General features: G+C 39.6%; 1 protein-coding gene across 5 annotated transcripts in view; it reads left to right on the forward strand.

Annotated features, from left to right (window-relative positions):
• Window positions 1-18,380, forward strand: part of PIEZO2 (piezo type mechanosensitive ion channel component 2) — a 209,924-nt gene that overhangs the window by 106,385 nt on the left and 85,159 nt on the right. For all 5 annotated transcript variants that reach the window (XM_081205510.1, XM_081205513.1, XM_081205514.1 and 2 more), the window contains exons 5-7: window positions 8,149-8,311; window positions 16,052-16,259; window positions 17,294-17,507. In XM_081205510.1, coding sequence (XP_081061636.1) covers window positions 8,149-8,311; window positions 16,052-16,259; window positions 17,294-17,507 — 585 coding nt within the window. The remainder of the gene's footprint in view (window positions 1-8,148; window positions 8,312-16,051; window positions 16,260-17,293; window positions 17,508-18,380) is intronic.

Genomic DNA, 18,380 nt, shown 5'->3' on the forward strand with positions numbered 1-18,380 from the left:
GAACGGATCCCATTCTCAACCAGAGGTACCACAGTAGATCCGTTTCATTCACCATAGAGATTCTGATAGATGAGTGGTGCCACTGCATGTAAGTAGGTTGGACAAGAGAACATATTTACAAGGGAGGCTTCATTTTTACAGAAAGGTATGCTAGTCTCTTTCCATTTTATCTCCCTATGGTCCCAATAAGAACAGTTACTTATCTCTGGCTTGTGCTCTCCCAGCTCCTCTGATCCACCTGCTGTTGTCCCCACTTTCCCCCCTCGCATAATGGTTGCACTTTCGTATTTACCCGCATAATAGTTGCACCCCCCCCTTTTTTGGAAAGGAAAAATGGGCACAAAAATATGACCATTATGTGGTGAAATACAGTATTTTCAGCAAACATGGGACAGATATCAAAATATATTATAAAATGTCTATTATGCAGGCTTTTATGCAACCTTTTTGCATAACCATAAATTTATGTTTATTGGTTATAAGAGTAGAGTGATCCAGAAGCTTTTCTGGCATAATAAATGAATGTAAATTAATACCAGTGGCTGAATTGCTTGGTAAAATGGGAGAAAGAAGCTATTTGTGATCTCACTATTGCTGGTTAAATAGTTTCTAGTCTAAAAATTCAAAGCATGGAAATGCTGATGAAATATTGATTTTGTTGTGTGTAGGTTAATTAGCCAAGAATTAGTTATTAAATACAGGAGAGGAAAGTAAAGTAAAGTAAAGTAAAGTAAAGTAAACCAATTGAAAATGGAGGGAAATGCTAGGTATAAAAATTTCGGATAATCAGTGGAAATGCAATTTTTGTTGATGGTTCAAACATCTCTCCATGTTTTCTTCCAAAAGAAAATTACTATAAAAATATAGTCTGAAGCCAGGAAATTTGAGAGAACTATGTCAGTTTCATTCATATATGGTGGACTTGTTCAAAACTCAGCATAGAATTACTTGTTGTGTAGTCACTGACCTCATATCTTTAGTTTCAATTATCTTAATGGTGATGGTTTTGATTTTGCTGAATCTCCATAGACTAGACATATCTTGGCTTCAATATAAAACAAGATCTGTAAACAACTTTAAAACTGTATAAATGTTTTCTAGTCTGACTTTTTCCTGCTTTAATTCCTTGATGTGCTGTGTATATATTGGCATGATTACATGTAGTGATCTGCAGACTATGACTAGGCTCATGTTCTTGAATTATTTCCTCTGCATGTATTTTTTTAGTTATTGCTTTCTGCTTGTGGCGCTGCTTCAGAGCCTTACATAGAGTACCATGAAACCCCAAGATGAGTGTCCTTTGTATCCAAATGCTAAGGAGGATTTTATCATACATCACATGCTGATATGCAATAGACTGTTGGGAAAAATAGTAATATTCATCCATAGTTTGAGTGGTGTTAGGTTGACCTAATATGTGGATTGAATGCACTGGTTGCAGGAAGGGAATTTCTATGACCATGAACTATTCAACCTAGCACATCAACCCCACCATGCGGCAGTCTCCTACAGATGACTGCAGTGCCTGGAGACAGTCAGGTTGTATAACCATAGAATGATCAGAGGAGGACTGACCGCTGGCAGGAGTGTAGAGAGAGAAGAAATGTCATGGTGCATCTGCAGCAGCAAAACTGGACACCTTTATCTGCCCCAGCTGCAACAAAACATGTCTTTCCCATATCCATCTCTACAGCCACAGCCGGTGCTGCAACCTTCCAGCAGTTTGACCTCAGTCCCCAAAGGCTCACTCCTCAATTGGTCTCCCAAGACAGACAGATGCCAACAACAAGTGGTATTCAGTGACAGTCCTATTCAGAGAAGAATTGCGACAAATAACTAAGGTCCATTAATTTCACTGGGTCTGCTCTGAGTAAAGGTTTGTTGAATACAACTCCATGCAATGTACACTTTGGGTGAAGAGATACTTTTGTGGTGGACTTTGCCTCAGGACTTCCCAGAAACCACCAGCAACTACCACATGGTCCAGCCTAGGTCCTTGAATTCACAAATTAAAAAGTGCTGCCAATATCTCAAAGACCAAGCATGCTTATCAGCATATAAAAGAGTTAGATTCCACATTAGTAGAATCTGAACAAATATCTCCTTGTCAACCAAGTCCAACTCTTTAACCGCTTCTGTCATAAATAGTTTCCCATGTTGGCTTGCTGCTGCCATAAATTTGTAAAAACTGGCATACAGTAGACTATAAATCTCAGTAGGAATGCTCTTCTCACTCTATTTGTTAGTGCTCTCCAAGATTTGAATGTTCTTTCCTCTGACATGACCGTACCCTTTGCCCTTTCCAGCTGGAGGCTTGGGCTCTTCTTAGGGTGATGGTGGCAATGGTGGCTTGTTCATACCAAGTGTTAGTGCTTGTCATTTTTATCTCCTTGCTGTTCCTTCATCTTGGAACTGCTTTTCAGGTTACAGCAGTCCTCCTCAATAAAGTTTCCAAATTTAGTGTTAAAACTATTCCTCCTCCTTTTCCATAGCTCATTTGCCCCCAAAGTTACCCAGGAACTTTTACTGTAATGATAAATGTGTTCATTGGACTCTGCCAGTTTCAGTTTCTCTGTCTACCCTCTCCTTTGTATGTCGTGGATCCCCCCACTTTTTGAGCAGGTTTTATTTGCATTTTTACCCCTCCAGGTGTACTGCTGGTACATGAAGAATAAATAGGTATAGAAACAAATGCATAGCTGCAGGTGTTGCACAGAATATAGGACTGGCATTGAACTATCCAGGATTGTGATGGTCAGGAAATCAATGCTCAGCATGAGGTCTACCATTAAAAAAAATAATCTGGGCAGTGCAATGAACACCTAATTTGGCTTGTATGGGAAAACAGATGAGGCATAAGAAATAGCACGGAGGGGAGTGTCCGAATTCACATTTGGCACAAGTCTGCTTTTTGTATGCAGCACAGTCCTATAAATGTTGCATGCTTTATGTCAGTAATGAGGCTGCCAACCTTGGCACGTGCATTCAAGTTGTTAAATAGCATAATGATGTTTGGAAAGCAAACATTTGGCAAATGTTTGGTTGATATGTGGGTGAACACTTTTGCCAAACAGCCCCCCCCCCCCGTTTCACAATATAGCTGTCTAGAGAGAGTGAGATGTGCATTTGGTTTGAAAATATATGAGTAATTATTAAGGCTTTGCATATTTTTCAAGAAACTTGGAAGTTTTATGCTTGCTAAAGTCTGCACCAAGTTTTTTTTTATGTTATGCATTTTATACTTCTCTGATTTCTCCCTGTGTTTTACTTCAGAAGACAAAACGTTTTCTGCATCAAAATATTGGGAATTAAAATATATTGTTATGATGCATTAAAAAGTTTTTGTCACCGCCCCAGAACTATATTCTGTGTGGTGGTGGTATGGCTTTTTTTGCAAGGGAGAGGGGGTTAGCATTTGCTTGTTCTTGTGCCCATGTTTTGGAACTGTCTTGCAGACAAATGCAGAGCACAATGTAGGAGGTGGCAGATCCTTACGTTCTTATTTCTTATTTCACCCAATGAATTGTGTTCAAAATGTAACACAGCAAAGCAAGGTGTGGGGTATGCATGGGGAGAGGATGGGCCAAATCCTTTTGTGTTAGTGTTAGCACAACCAGAATAGCACCCAAGATTCCTGTTGTCCTACCTTCTGCTTCCCCCGCACATCACTCTGCAGTCTCATCCACTGATGCCAGAGTGTCATCGCACTGGCAACATATATTTTTTTTCTGCTGATGAAGCACTGTGCTTCATTGGCACAGGGAATGTAACTTGAGCATAAGATTGCAAATGGCTGTAACTCTGGAAAGATACGTGCATGAACCCTGAGTGCAGCTTGAGGCATCTTTGAAGATTCTGCTGAAGCCATTCATATAGCTGGAGGGGAATGCAGCCTGCCAATTCAGCAGCGTGAGTGACTGTAACATGAAGTCCAGACGCATCTCCAGCTACATGTACAATTCTACCCTGTGTGCACGCACTGGAATTGCAAATGAATCAGAAGAGTAATTATAGCTGAAGACAAAGGAGCCTTTTTTTCTCTCTCTCTCCTCTCTTGTAGATATGAATATGTCTAGCTCAACAATCTTAGGAATATGTTAATGATGTTAATTGAACCCAAGTGAACAAACAGCTTTATACTATATGATGAATAGCTATAGTATCCAGTTCTTAATACAATTGTTAAAATGTCCACATTGCCTAGAGCAGTGTTTCTTAAACAGTGTACAGTGGTACCTCGGGTTAAGTACTTAATTCGTTCTGGAGATCTGTTCTTAACCTGAAACTGTTCTTAACCTGAAGCACCACTTTAGCTAATGGGGCCTCCTGCTGCCACCACGCCACCAGAGCAAGATTTCTGTTCTCATCCTGAAACAAAGTTCTTAACCCAAGGTACTATTTCTGGGTTAGCATAGTCTGTAACCTGAAGCATATGTAAGCTGAAGCGTATGTAATCCGAGGTACCACTGTACTGGGATCTGCTAGTGGACCTTGGACCATTTTCAGTGCCACAGCCTGCCCAGTGCTTCCTTACTTCCCTGCTCCTCTCTACTCTAGCCAGGCCACAGCACTTTAGTCGGACCAGTTACCAGCAACAGCAGCGCCTTGCATGCCGAGTGAAGGTGGCTGAGAGACAGAAAACTTTATGAATGGGGAAGAGAAGGAAAGTGGGTCTCTCTTATTTGGGGAAGGAGATGTTGGAAGGAAATGAGAACATAAGATAGAAGGTTACTATTTATTTATGTATTATATATAAACTAGGAATAAAAATGAGGGGAATGGATATCCTTGTTTTGCCCTGCATTGTCCAAGAAGCCTCCTCACTCCCCAAGCAGTGAGGTGTGCAGGATGGCAGCGGAAGCAGCCTGATCAGTTGGCGGGGGGAGATGAACAGCGATTGGCGAGCCTGGCATTTTGTCATGTGATTTTAGTTTCAAGATGGCATTGGTGTCTGGGTTGGCAACTGAGGTGGTGAGTTCGCCACCATTTTCTCTAGAAAAAAGCACTGAGGAAAAGTACAGGATGAAGAAGAGAATGTAAATGGAAGAGAGATGAAAGAAACTGATGGTTGGGGGAGGGAGATAAAGTACAAGTATAAAAGGCGTAGGAAACTTTAAGAGAACTCTGAGGCAAAGAATTTAGAAATTTCCAAAGATAAATTATATACCAGTAGAAAATGAACTGATTCTGATTTGTAGCTCAAAGGGACAGGTGTGTGTCTGTGTGATGTATGGATTTTTGCCTAAATCAGTCTAAAACAACCTGTGGGCCAATCTCCCCCTCCAGGTGTCCCATGAGGCCCACTTGTCAATCAGCTGATATCCCATATGACATCAGCCAATGGACAGAAGCACAGGGTTCAAGGAACTTTCATACATCCCACCTCTTCTGTTTGAGCATCAAAAAGGAGCATTGGGGGATGCTTGAAAGCCATTTCAAGAAGGTGCCGGTTTCAAATATTGGCTACTTGCATGCAGGCAATGTTTTCAAAATACAACTTTTTTTTCCTTCTCCCATTCCAATTGGGGAGTAGAGGGATTGGATGGGATGGAGAAGCTGCCCTTCAAACGCACTGCCTGCATGCTGGACTTCTCCCTTTTGTGAAGTTTTCATACACCCCCTTGACAAATTAGGCTCCTAGGGGAGGGGAAATAAGAGTCTAACCTGCTATCCAGAAAAGATTCCCCACCCTTGCTCTGAAATCCACTTTGTAATGAATGATTTGAAACTAAGAGCTAATCGTAAAAGGCCATAGAACAGATGTAGTGTGTGTGTGCGCGCGCACACACATACACAAGCACTTAGATGCACATGCATAAATCTGATTTCTACAATAATTTAAACTTTAAAAAAGAATTTCCTTTTACAGATTGTGTGAACTGACCCTTACTTTAAAGGTTCTAGTCTGTCTAACTGTAGTCATTGACAGTAAATCAAATCACATACAGTATGTCAGCTGCTGCAAGAGCAAAATTTATGCTCTGTTACTTATTAAAGAACGTGTGAGACATCACCCAAAATCATAAAGATAACATTCTCATTTAATTCAAGTACTGAATTGCAAAGAATACCACAGTATCTTGCAATACATTTCCCAAGCCCTCCAGGTAGTTTGGGATGAGATTTTCACCTAGTCAGTATTTAACTATTCATTGCGACAGAAGTTATACACAGAAGGTTCAGTGGCCTGGTCAAATAAAATGCTTCTGAAGATTAAAACAACATTCCGAGGCCATATCTGAAATGCATATGTTCTCTTTGAAGAGCAATTTTATAGGTAAAGAAAGTGAAATCTTATGTACCGCATAACTTTACATTGTACCTTCCCATATTTATCTCCCCCGACACCCACTTTAGGAAGCATGTACTGAATTGACCAACTATGTTTTTTAATTGGTTGGCAAATAAAAACATGGAGCCTTGGTATGAAACTGGTTTTCACACTTAAGGTTGTATCCAGACTAAGCTAGTCACACTTGTTCCCATTTAAATCAGTGGGGACCAAAGTGTAGCTAACTTGCTCTTCATCACCCGTGTGGCTTCTGTAAACCATAGCTTGGTGTGACATCTGAGCTGACAAACAGCGGTATCTATTTCCCAATGCAAAGCAAATAACAACTTAGAGGGAAGTTGGAGAGGGTATTCACACAGTGCTTGACAATACGGCCCTCTCCTACATAAATCCCCATGTTCATCCTTTCTCCCCAGCCTGTTGTCCCACCCCACCCCTCCAATCCCTCCTCAACATGTTTCTGTTGTGCAGGCAGAGCTCTAATCTCCCTTTAGGTGGTTTTCCGTCTATTTAGAAGGTGTGGGGTTTTTGTTTGTTTTTTGCTGCATCTCTTAAAAGCATAGTGGTGGGGAACCTCCATCCCATGGGCCAATCTTACTTACTTACTCAGCAGCACACCTCTTATTCCACTGGTTTCTGACTGCCATGCTGGTTTCTTCACAATGTGCCAGTCTCTGTGGAGAGGAAAACAAGGTGGGCAGTTGGAAGCCTGTATAATGAAAGTTCTGCTTCTGCCGTTGCTGCCATTTCACAGCAGCAAAAAAACTTTTTGAAAGAAAGGTTCCTGGTGATTCTTAAGAACTCTGCTGCCCCCTTATGAGGTAGTGAGGGCAGGTAGCATCAGGCATCAGTGGCGGCACTGAAAGTAATGTTGGCTCCAACCACCTGACTCTTTTCTCAGCTTTACCCAGCAATGGGAGGGTAAACCAGGTGACCAGAGTTGCCACCATATAAATTTCCCAACAATACTGCTTGACCCTGACATAGAATCACCCTACAATGCCATGTCAGTGCCCAGCCAGAGGCATTCTGGGGGAATTAAGATGATGGTGACTCCTCTTATTTCCTTCAGTGTGGCACGTTAAAAATAAATAAATTGAAGAAATACCAGGGTCAGCTATGGTTGGCTGTCTCAGGTATTTGGAACTTTATATTTGCCCTACATATACTGGTTCTGTGCCTGATCAAATAAAAGCATGGCAAAGTGGTTTGGGAATATTATCCAGGACTCGTGGAGGGAGGGGTGAGGAGAGTGGACAATGGTTTGCAAGTTTGTTTGGAACACATTTTATTTCATCTCTAAGTGAAGATTAGTGCAAACAATGGTGGCTCATTTTAGATTCTTGGGATTCTTGGTACCATTTCTGGTTTCTTTTTTATGTGACTTCTAAATTGGGAAATCATGGTTAGGACTAATGGCCAAATCATGGTTTTCAGACTCTCTTCAAACTGTGGTTTCAATTATAGTTTGGAAAAATGAAATGTGACATCTGCACTAATGAACCAGGTGTCCATAGGTATTGTGACAGCATTTGTAGGACCTCAGAGGCTGGAAATTATCTCTGAAGTTAGACATTGCTGCAAGCCAATGTCACTTGTGTTACACTTTGATTACATTACTGTGAACTCAGAAGTGGTGGGGCGCACCTGTGAGAGTAAGCAAGGTAGTATGTGCACCACAGCCTTCTCCACTACATATTCCACGGGGAAAACAAAGCCCTGCTGGTTCAGGTACAAAATCATGAAGAATAATGCAATAACGTATCAAGATTTTCCTTATATTGAAGTGTTAAGCTAGGTTTGAGTAATGGAATAAGAACTAACATGCATTTCCCCCCTCTTTTAATTCTATACAGTGTCAAAGGGGCAGATGCTGGCAATGGGATCCGAATTTTTGTTCCTGATATTGGTATGTTCATTGCCAGCCTTACCATATGGCTTGTCTGCAGAAACATTGTTCAAAAAGCAGCGCAAGAGGATGCAGGACAGTATAACACACAGTTTGAAAATGAAGACATGGTATGTTTGTATATTCTCTATCCTATATTTTAAAATACCTCTTTTTCTTGGAGTGCAATTAAATTAGAATTAAACAAAAGTTTTCCCAAGAAACCCAGGGGACAAAGTATATAGTGTATTTGTAGAGGACTTCCTAGCATCACTAAAGGATCAGGTTGCCATGATGTGAAATATCTAACCTAAAGAGTTGCTTTGGTCAATTTAGACTTACTCAGCTAGATAGTCCAGTGATCTGACTCTGTATCAGGCAGATTCTCATATTCCCGTGGTCCACATTGCCTGGCATTCATACTTCTCCACCTGGTGCAAGGGTGGAGAAGGAACATACGAAGAGCAGGAGAATATGCTATGTAGTCAACGACACTCTTAGTTGAGGACATAACATATATCCCTAAGGTTTTTGAGAGATGGATGATGAGACCAGCTTGCAACCTAATCATTGGGAGCGTTTAAAGTTTGAAAAGGTCAAAAATTACGTTATAGGAAGCATAAGTTGTGGTGTGGCAATGTGCGTTAAGTATAATTAATTGGAAAATACTGCCTAAAATTGGAGAGATTGTGGTGTTAAGTAGAATCTTTTATTTCTAAAGTAGCTCAAAGCAATCTGCAGTGCAGCTGGTTGTACCAGGATTCATGTGGTTTTACATGAGATTGTTCATATATAAATGCCTTAAGCATATATTAAAATGGTAGGATATTGTTTAATGGAATCATTGCATTTTGACTTAGAATAAAGTTTATCTTTAAAATACTTTTTTGTGTCACAGTGGAGTTTAATTCAGTTCCACATATCCATTTTTAATAGGTAATTTAGGCAGTATTTCAATTTATGGAACTCTGTTCTACTATAGTGTGGCATTTCAGTGAATGTGGGGAAAGCAGTTGTGTAAATAAAAAGATCTTCACATTCTTCCATAAAACTCCTCACTGTAAGTATTTTTAAACGGGATTACATAAGCATGCTTCCTGGCTCCTGTGCAAACAAATAGCCCATAAAATGGAGCTTAAGGTGGCAGTCGCTAGCCTCATCCCTTCTGTGTGTGCTGCAGCTGTGCTCGCTATGAGAAGCTCTTATGCAGTTGAGGAAATGGCATGAGCTGGTCATGTGGCATGCAGGTTAGCTGCCTTATGCCTGGTCCAACAACCTGTTATCTCATGGCAGAAACTCAGCTAGACTCTTAAAACATATGTAGTTATAATGCAGGCACAGAAAACCTTCCAGCCATGGCCCAATTAGCCCTGCTAGAGGTCTGTGTTTTTCTCCACAACAGCCACCTGCCCCACAAGCTGAATTTAAGGTGGAATGTAGTATGCTTAACTCTTTATATCTCTGTGGGATGAGAGTATCATAGGAAGGAGAATCATAATAGGTGAAGGGGGACAGGGAGGAAAGGGCCCACAAGATTGTCACAGGTAGCAGAAAGGAGAGCTGGGGAAAGGCAATAGGGAGGTCAAGAAGGAAGAGGAAGCATAGTGCTAAAGTAGGCCTAGTGCTTTGTATCCACTAAGCCTACTTTAGCAAAGCCCTTTCATTCAATTTTATGAAAACCTATGTATGCTATATTAAAAAATTAATTTTAAAAATCCCAGCATTTTTACTTTTGGGTATGTTTGGAATTGCAGCCCCCGTGACTGATTTAGCACAGCTTGAAAGGTATAAAACTATCAACAAAAGCACAGTATAATCAGTGAAGTAATTAGGCACATTTACACTTTGTTTTAAAGCAACTGTCCAGTATACATAGAATATCACTACAATTCCCACATTATAATATTTGTTTTAGCTTTAAGGAGGGAAGAGAGTATGGATAAGAGGAAAGAGTGAGACTGGAGTGGCGGGAAGGAAACAAAGAGGTGTGTTGTTAGAGGGGTGAGGGGTGGTGCCAAAGGAAGGCACTGCGTCTCTCTTGTCCAAGGGCTCTTGTCCATCATTGGATTCTCCAAGAAAGAGATTTGGGGTTTGGCAAGGCTTTGGGTGAAAAGGCTCTTCACTTATAGACAGCTATCAATAACCCCTTAGTAGATCTCATAACTTAGCTGACAAGACATAATGGTGCTAGTCGCAAGCTCTCTGGTGAATGTTCAGTGGGAATATGTAGATTTTCATCCCTAGTGCTTCATTGTAACCACAAGGAAAGCATACATTTATCCAGAACACATATGAGCTGGACTAGAGGGAGCGGGGAAATTAGTGGACAGGAGAAATGCAGTCCTGCAACGAGCCAAGGGTGTGTTTTTAATTAGTATTGAATTATAAAGTTTTAAAATTCTACATGATCCTAGGCTGCTATCCAGTTCATTACCACTCTTAAATGGTTGCACATTTAGAGCAAGCTTGTCTGCAGGCCCTTTTTATTAGGGCTTAGACAATTTAAAGCAGGTGAATTCAGCTGGAGAAATGCCCAGACTGCAGGCTCTGTGAAGTACAATGCGATTCAAAAGGTGTAAAAGGTGAAAAAAGCAAGAGAGAGAACATTTAACTTCACAGCTGCAAGCAAGAATTAAGATACTGATTTGGTGCAGATGTCGTATTAACTGTTGAAGGGGTTTTGGAACAAATTTAGTTTCTTTTACAGCCATGTGGATAAATAGCCCAAATTAGTAAAAACCTTGAAATGAAGAAAATTAATCGGATAAGATTTCATATCTTTAACTTTCTGTTGATCTTAACCAGTAATATGTGCTTTGTTTTGTATTGCAATTTTGTTCATTATTGTTTAGTCTTACTTTTTAAGCTTATTCCTTAAAAGTTCTGCTCAGGGCAAAGTAGATATTTTGGCAGCACAACACATTGTCAGGATATGAGTTGCATATTTCCTATAAAGTTAAAGCACAGCATAGATAGGTGGGAGAAGGCAGTGAATCTTTCCTTTTCTTGCATGCTTCATCCCAAAATTACTTCTTTTTCTGTTGAGAGTTTCATTCGGTGCTGAGAGAAACATCTTCAACTCTTCCTCAACAGTCCTCTAGCAGCAGCAAATCTATCAAGCAGTCCAAACTATTTCCATCTCAGCTGGTATTACTATGAACTGTAAAGTGACCCTGGACTATAGCAAGTCATGTATATAGGTGTTTTCTTTCCTTATGCTGCTAGATTTTTTTATTCTGCACCTAATTTGGGCTGCCTTCCTGAAACCTTGCTCTTCTCATTGTGATTAGCATAGTGGCCTCATAGGTTCCTGGTTTTCTCTTGTTCTGTATACTGTTTATTTCGTTTGGGAGAGGGCTACATACTCCTCTTTGGTATTGAAACCATCAATATAGCTCCACTGAATTCCATACATACCATTACAACTTGAATGCAGTAGAGTGGGCAGTTACCCAATTCTGAAAGACACAGTTGTGTTGTCATCATGTCTAGACTGCTTCTTAGAAAGCAAGCGGTCTGTGAACAGGTCCAGATGTCATCTCAGTTTCACATCTTGGTATAATTGTCACATACAGTATTCCAAATCCATTGATTGGGTAGTGTTTGTAGATGCTGAATTAGCCATCTCAAGGTTGTTGTTGTTTTATCAGCATATGATAGAAGTGTATTGTGACCAGTTTTCCTATAAAAATTGCAACAGTTGATGATTCCATGAATAATAATAGCAGCAGCAGCAGCAGCAGCAGCAACACAACACATACTGCTTTCTGTTTAACCCAAGTATTCTGGATCAAATCATCATGTTCTCCAGTAAATGTGTTTGTGTTCACAAGTAAGTGTGAAAGTTGATTCCATATTACCATATAAGGTTATGAGGCTTTTTGAAATTACTCCTATTTTATTGCAGGTAACATTCCAAAATATGCACAGGGAATGATCCGTTACATTTTACCAGTATATGTGTGTCTAGGGCTGTGCACTGATGGACTCTAGTTTCTCCCCCTTATTTATGGAGGAGCCATGTCCTGAATTTCATCAGAGGAAACGAATTTCTCCTAATGGTTTGTTGGGAAAGGAATTCACCATCAGCAGTTTCTTTTCCCCCCTAAGGTTTTTTCTCCTGTTGCTGCAAGTGGCAACAGCAGCAGCCGTGCTGACAGACCAGCTGCCATTTTGCATCCTTCACAATGCCTGGGCTGTAGTGTAATTGCAGCGTGGTGGCTGATTGGGAAGGGATTAACAAAGGCCTCACACACACAAAAATGTGTTAAGATTCTACAAAGTGGCTACCTTCTCCCAGGAAGCTGACTAACTGAAAAATCTCAGAAATCCCCCCCCCCAAGTATATTCCAAGAAGTTTCAACTCAGCTATACATACTCTTGTGCAGAGAAGACGGTGAGGAAGTTCATAGAATACTCTTCACCACGCACAATAATTTAGGTCAATAATATTTCAAAAAACAAAGATTTAAAAATTGTAGATAGGCACCAATCAAGCTTTGCTGCAAGGAAAGAAGTAAAATACTGAAATGGTTTAATATTGAAATTCTATTCCCACCCCCCAACATATTAATGAGTTTCAAAAGAGTGTAGTTTTTGTTTTGTTTTTTGTTTTCACTTTGCCCTTCAGAAGCTGTTCCACTGAGTAAGGATGTGGAACTGATAAATATTGCATTTAGGTTTGGCATTGATGTATGCCCAGCATCCTATGGTTGCCCTTAATTGATTTGGGTTCTGAAATGAACATGCATTAGAGGCTCCTAATGCAGCATGCTGTTTGGGAGACTGCTCCTTCATTTGTGATTTACAACATTGCTGCTAAATTTGGGAGGAGAGGCGGGAATCAGCAAACAAAGCTGCACATGGAGCTAGTATAAAAGGGCCTTTATGCTGGTTTAGAAATATCATATTCACTTCCATTCCTTATTATTTCAGTACAGTCAAAAAGTGATGTGGGGGGAAACACTGCCATACTTGTGTCAAGCTTCTTTGGGAGTTATTTGGAGAGAGCCAAAGATTCTTTAAATATTCTTCCTCTTTCAAGAGGGAGCTGATTATTCTCCTGCACCCGAAGGGCAGTGCTCGTCTGAGTCTGACAGTTTAGAATTAAAAAAAACCTGTGGATGGAAAAAGAGCAATCTTAATCTCTTTTTATTTAAATGGATGGTTAACCAAAGACAATAGCACACTGCTTTTTAAAGCATTTTCATTTACTGACTTTTCTGGAAATGTGAACCATTCGTCTTGATGCCCAGAGCTGTTAAACTGTCTGCTGTTCAAGGCACCGGGCATTCTGTTGAAACACTTGCATGTCAGTCATCACCGTCCTGCAGAATTCTACGCCATGCATACAATTTTCTGTTGAATTCTGCCGCTTTGTAAAACATTGTTATTATATAACAATTTAATAGAAAATGCTGCTTTCTATTAAAACAGTGTATCAGTCTGGTGATTTGTTTAAAGCCATTTGTTTTGAAAGGCATTTTTACATATAATTCTTAAATGCATTTTAAAATTGCCAGTTCAGCTGTCAACACTGTGTAAACTGTTAATAGGTGGACAGTAAGTACAAACTGTGCCTGAATTATTCTTTGGTCTTGTGGCTATTTTTTAAAAATTTATAAACAGAAAAACAGAAACCTAAAACCCATTATCAAGGGTCGAGAATAATTTGCAAAGATTCAATGCTCAACTTGTATCTGGAAGGAAATGCAATATCTTCAAAGAAGGCAATTTGTCTAACATGAATAAAGCAGATATCTTAAGGAAGCACCTGTATCCCTGAGAGAGCCTGTTGTGTAAGCTTACCAGTCCAGCTGTGAAAGCTCATGGAGTTAAAACAATTAGTATACTATGCTAGACTTTTTTGTTTGATTGATTCATTGCAGACTGTAGTGGTTCAACTGATTCCAACAATAACATTGTTGACTCATTAAAATGTTAATGATGATAACAACATATTTCTGTTTCTTCCAGGCAATCCAAGTTTTATTGTATGGTATGTTTATGGATGTCCTACTCAAAGCACTCAGTACAACACAAGAATGGATTGCATGAATGGATTTTAATTCTCACCAGGGCAGCTTGCTGGTGCATGTGTCAATGAGATCTGAGAGGCTATCTCAGCACATCAATGTTTATACTGTATCAGAGGAAACATTAAAAGCTGGATGTTAATAAAGCAGCCTCAAACATAACTAATGGACATTCTGGCTCTGAGCACAGTAGTAGCAGTCACAGCTGCTATAGAAGTAGTGATGTTTCCTGTCTGTACTTTATCTGCATTTGACAGGTTTTTTATTTTTTTTAATGTTGAGTTTCCAAGCTTACCCCAGTGATTGAAGAACCAAATAATACATTTAATGTTCTTTTTGCCATCTTGTACCCCAGTACTGTGTAGAAAGACATATTTTGGCCATTTTAATTCAAAGAGCAACACTTCTACATATAGGCGAAATGAATCCATGTAATAATATCACTTAATAACTCTATAAAACAAGGGAAGGGTTTTGTTAATATCAAACAATGTTTCTGATCTTCTTCATGGGAGGCTTGGGACTTAGCTGCGCAATAGAATTTGGAGTCACCCAGAAAGATCCTTCTTTGGGGCATTGTTCTCAGCCAGATGCACTTGCCATTTTATCCCTCTTTTTTATTTATATGCGCTCTAGATAATGTGGCCTAAGGTAGTAGTATCCATATGGCATGGACTAAATAACAGCTCAGTATATTAGGCTCGGAATTAAGAGGCTCTTCCTGCTGTAAGAGAAAGTGTGGGACATCTAATAGGTGAAAGGAGAGGCAAAGAGAGGAAGGATTTGGGTAGGAGACAGACATGTAAGATGGGTTTGGAAAGTGCCCCAAACAGAAGTGGGAAATAGATGCCTGTTACACACACATATGCATACATACACATTGAATCAATTTCACATTTATATTTTGTGTTTTTGTGGGTATACATTTCCCATTTACATGTCTTTGTACAAGTTTGAGGAGTGATATGGAAAATGATTAATTGCGTGTTTCCCTGCTGGGCAACCCCTGAGTAGCTATTTGGGGCAGCACTAATGAGAGAGGTTTCTGCAGCCCTGGGTGTTGCAGGGGTCAGAGCATGGACAGAGGAAGGCTGTTGCGTTCCAGAGGCACCTCAAGGAAAAAACAAACCAACTAAACTATCAGGGCATCTCAGTAGCAGAATATACTATCAAGTACCAGTAGTGATGATGTCACGATACTTGGATGGTGGAATTGCAAGAAACTTGGGGTTTTTGACAGACATGAAATTTGGAAGGCTAGCCAGGAACCCAAGCAGCAGACTAGGAGAATGAGATAGAATGGTGAAATGAGGATAATCTCCTGGATTCGGTTGAATTTGAACTGAATCCTTATACAAACCTGCTGAAGCTTCAGTCCTTGGAGTATGACAGCAGTAGTGCAATGTCTTTAGTTTGCTATGATTTAAGTGACTTTAAAATACAATCTTGCACATGCTCAGAGCTTTCATTTTTTAATCGGGGTTGGTAAACTGTATTTTGCTTGTCTTTTCCTCTAACGTATCAAATCTAGAAGCATTTATGAAACATCGTGTGGCAGTTACAGGATGGGAACAAGGAAACAAAACAACTTTATTTTGTGCTGAAATAATAATATATATCTGTCTGATATCTCTCTCTATGTGTGTAGCATTAAACCATTAAGTCCAGGGTCTAAAATTACCTTGCACCACTGGAGTCCTCCTGGCATGTTGGTGACTTTAGCTGTCTGGAAAGTACATAGAAAGGACTAAAGCTGCAAACCAGTGCTGAGATTTGAAAGCATGAAGTATAGCAAAAGAACATCATTCCTCATTTGTAATTTTCTCTTATTTTCAGAATGAAGGGGAGAGGCTAGAGGCAGATGATGCATTAATATATGAAGACTTGGATGATGCAGAACATGGGGAAGAAGAATCTGAAGAAACCACAAAATTAAAACTGCTGCGTAGAATTGCCTCAATAGCTTCAAAAGTGAAGGAGATTATTGGCAATATTATAACCACAGCTGGAAAAGTTGTTGTTACGATTTTACTTGGTACAACAGGTGGGTTCTCCTCTTTTGAACAGTTCCTCAAATCCCACATTAATTTTAGCCCTTCCGTAGTTAAGGTAAATATATTGCTGATTTTATTTACATGAGAAAATAATTTTTGTTGCTTAATTTGTTGCATTAGATACAGTTGTAGAGCCATTACTTCTAGCATTTTTAGAACCTATTATAGACAAATTAAGTCTATTTAAGAACTGAAATGTCATTAGATGCTGTGTTTTTTTAATTTACCTTGGTGTTCACGTCATAGAGTGTATGTCTTTAAAAGCGAAGGATACCCAATAGAATATTTAATATTTAAACTCAAGTGGTAGTGACAGAACTGAATGCATATGTGCAGATATTCAAACCCCCCCCCCCCCATTTTCCTTTCTGAAAACTCCCCAGAAATGCAATATAGGTATGGTTAACTAAAATTATCTCTGGTAATCTTTTCAGTTGACACATATAAATCATTCATATAAATGCCTTGGGGATTTTGTGGTGATGGGGGGAACCTATTGATATCAGTCCACAATCATGTTCTCAACTACAGTGGTACCTCGGGTTACATACGCTTCAGGTTACAGACTCCGCTAACCCAGAAATAGTACCTCGGGTTAAGAACTTTGCTTCAAGATGAGAACAGAAATCGTGCAGTGGCGGCACGGCAGCAGCAGGAGGCCCCATTAGCTAAAGTGGTGCTTCAGGTTAAGAACAGTTTCAGGTTAAGAACGGACTTCCAGAACGAATTAAGTACTTAACCTGAGGTACCACTATATTTTAATTAGATAATCAGTTCACATTTTGAGATGCAATGAAATGTACTTACCATGAATTATTTTATCCAGCTACTTGCAGGTCTCCCATAAACTTCAATAAAAGTAGAAAAAATGTATTTGATTTTAGTTAAAGTGACCTTAGGGATTTTTTTAAACAACTGAATTTTCAAAGAGGTTGATTTTTAGTCATCTTGTTTAGCTTTCACATTGTAGACATATCATGAGTACAAAAGAGAATAATTGCCCTCCATTCATTTTTTTCTGTAGGAATGATGTTGCCATCACTGACTTCAGCTGTGTATTTCTTTTTATTCTTGGGTTTGTGTACATGGTGGTCCTGTTGCCGAGTGTTTGATCCGCTGATATTCAGCTGTCTCTGTGTGTTAATGGCTATATTCAGTGCAGGCCACTTAATTGGACTTTACCTGTACCAGTTACAGTTTTTCCAGGAAATTATTCCACCCGATGACTTTTATGCCAGGTAGGATATTCTTATTCTTCATTTGCATCTTTCAGTAAATGGGACTGTGACAAAAAAAGCAGCAAAAAAGATTGAGTCACGTTGTGTGAGATGCAAAATGTATAAATGAAGTAGTATGCAGTGAAGTATTTGAAATTTATATGTTAAATGCTGGGTTAAAGAGACATACTTGGTTGTATCCAGTGGTTGTGGGAAAGGGAGGCAGCTCCTGCAACTCATCTTCCCCTTCTTTCCCTGCAGCTGCCTGGACCCTCCTGAAAAGCATCTTCAGAGGGTCAGGGCTGCCTATGAAGCATTGTGGGCTGTGCTTTACAGGACTGCAGTAGGATGGGGAAATTGCCTGAAAGTGAGGAGCAAAGTGGGGCCTAAGCAAATTTCTTACAGGAATGTGTCTCTCATAGGAAAGGATGGTGTCACCTGGGCAGATTCTCTGTGTTCAGCTACTGTTAAATCCTTCCTTACTTTCTTTGGTTTTTCATGTTTTACATTTGTTGACACTTATCTGTCAAATTTGCTGTTTCTCTACTGTGGAAGTTGGCATTCTCAGCAGCAAGAAAGTGTTTTCTTCTGTGAATTTGAGAAGGTGTATGACAATATAAGTGCTTTTCTGCCATCTACAGGCCACAAATTATTATTATTTTTTACTCTTTCAATGAGGTTTTTAAAAAGTACTTAATTTGTTTATATAAGATTGCATGGTGCAGTTTTTCAATAATCTTCTACATCTAGCATAAATGTCATTTAAAGCAACAGTAATGCTGTTAGTCTGCCTATGTATGTGCTTTAGCTAGTATTTAGTAGGAAAAAGTAAGGTAATTATAACTAGCCATGCTCCAAGGATAATATCTATTTTGTAATACCCAAATGTTGTAC

This window comes from Podarcis bocagei, assembly GCF_964188305.1.
Source record: "Podarcis bocagei genome assembly, chromosome: 8".
NCBI lineage: Eukaryota > Metazoa > Chordata > Lepidosauria > Squamata > Lacertidae > Podarcis > Podarcis bocagei.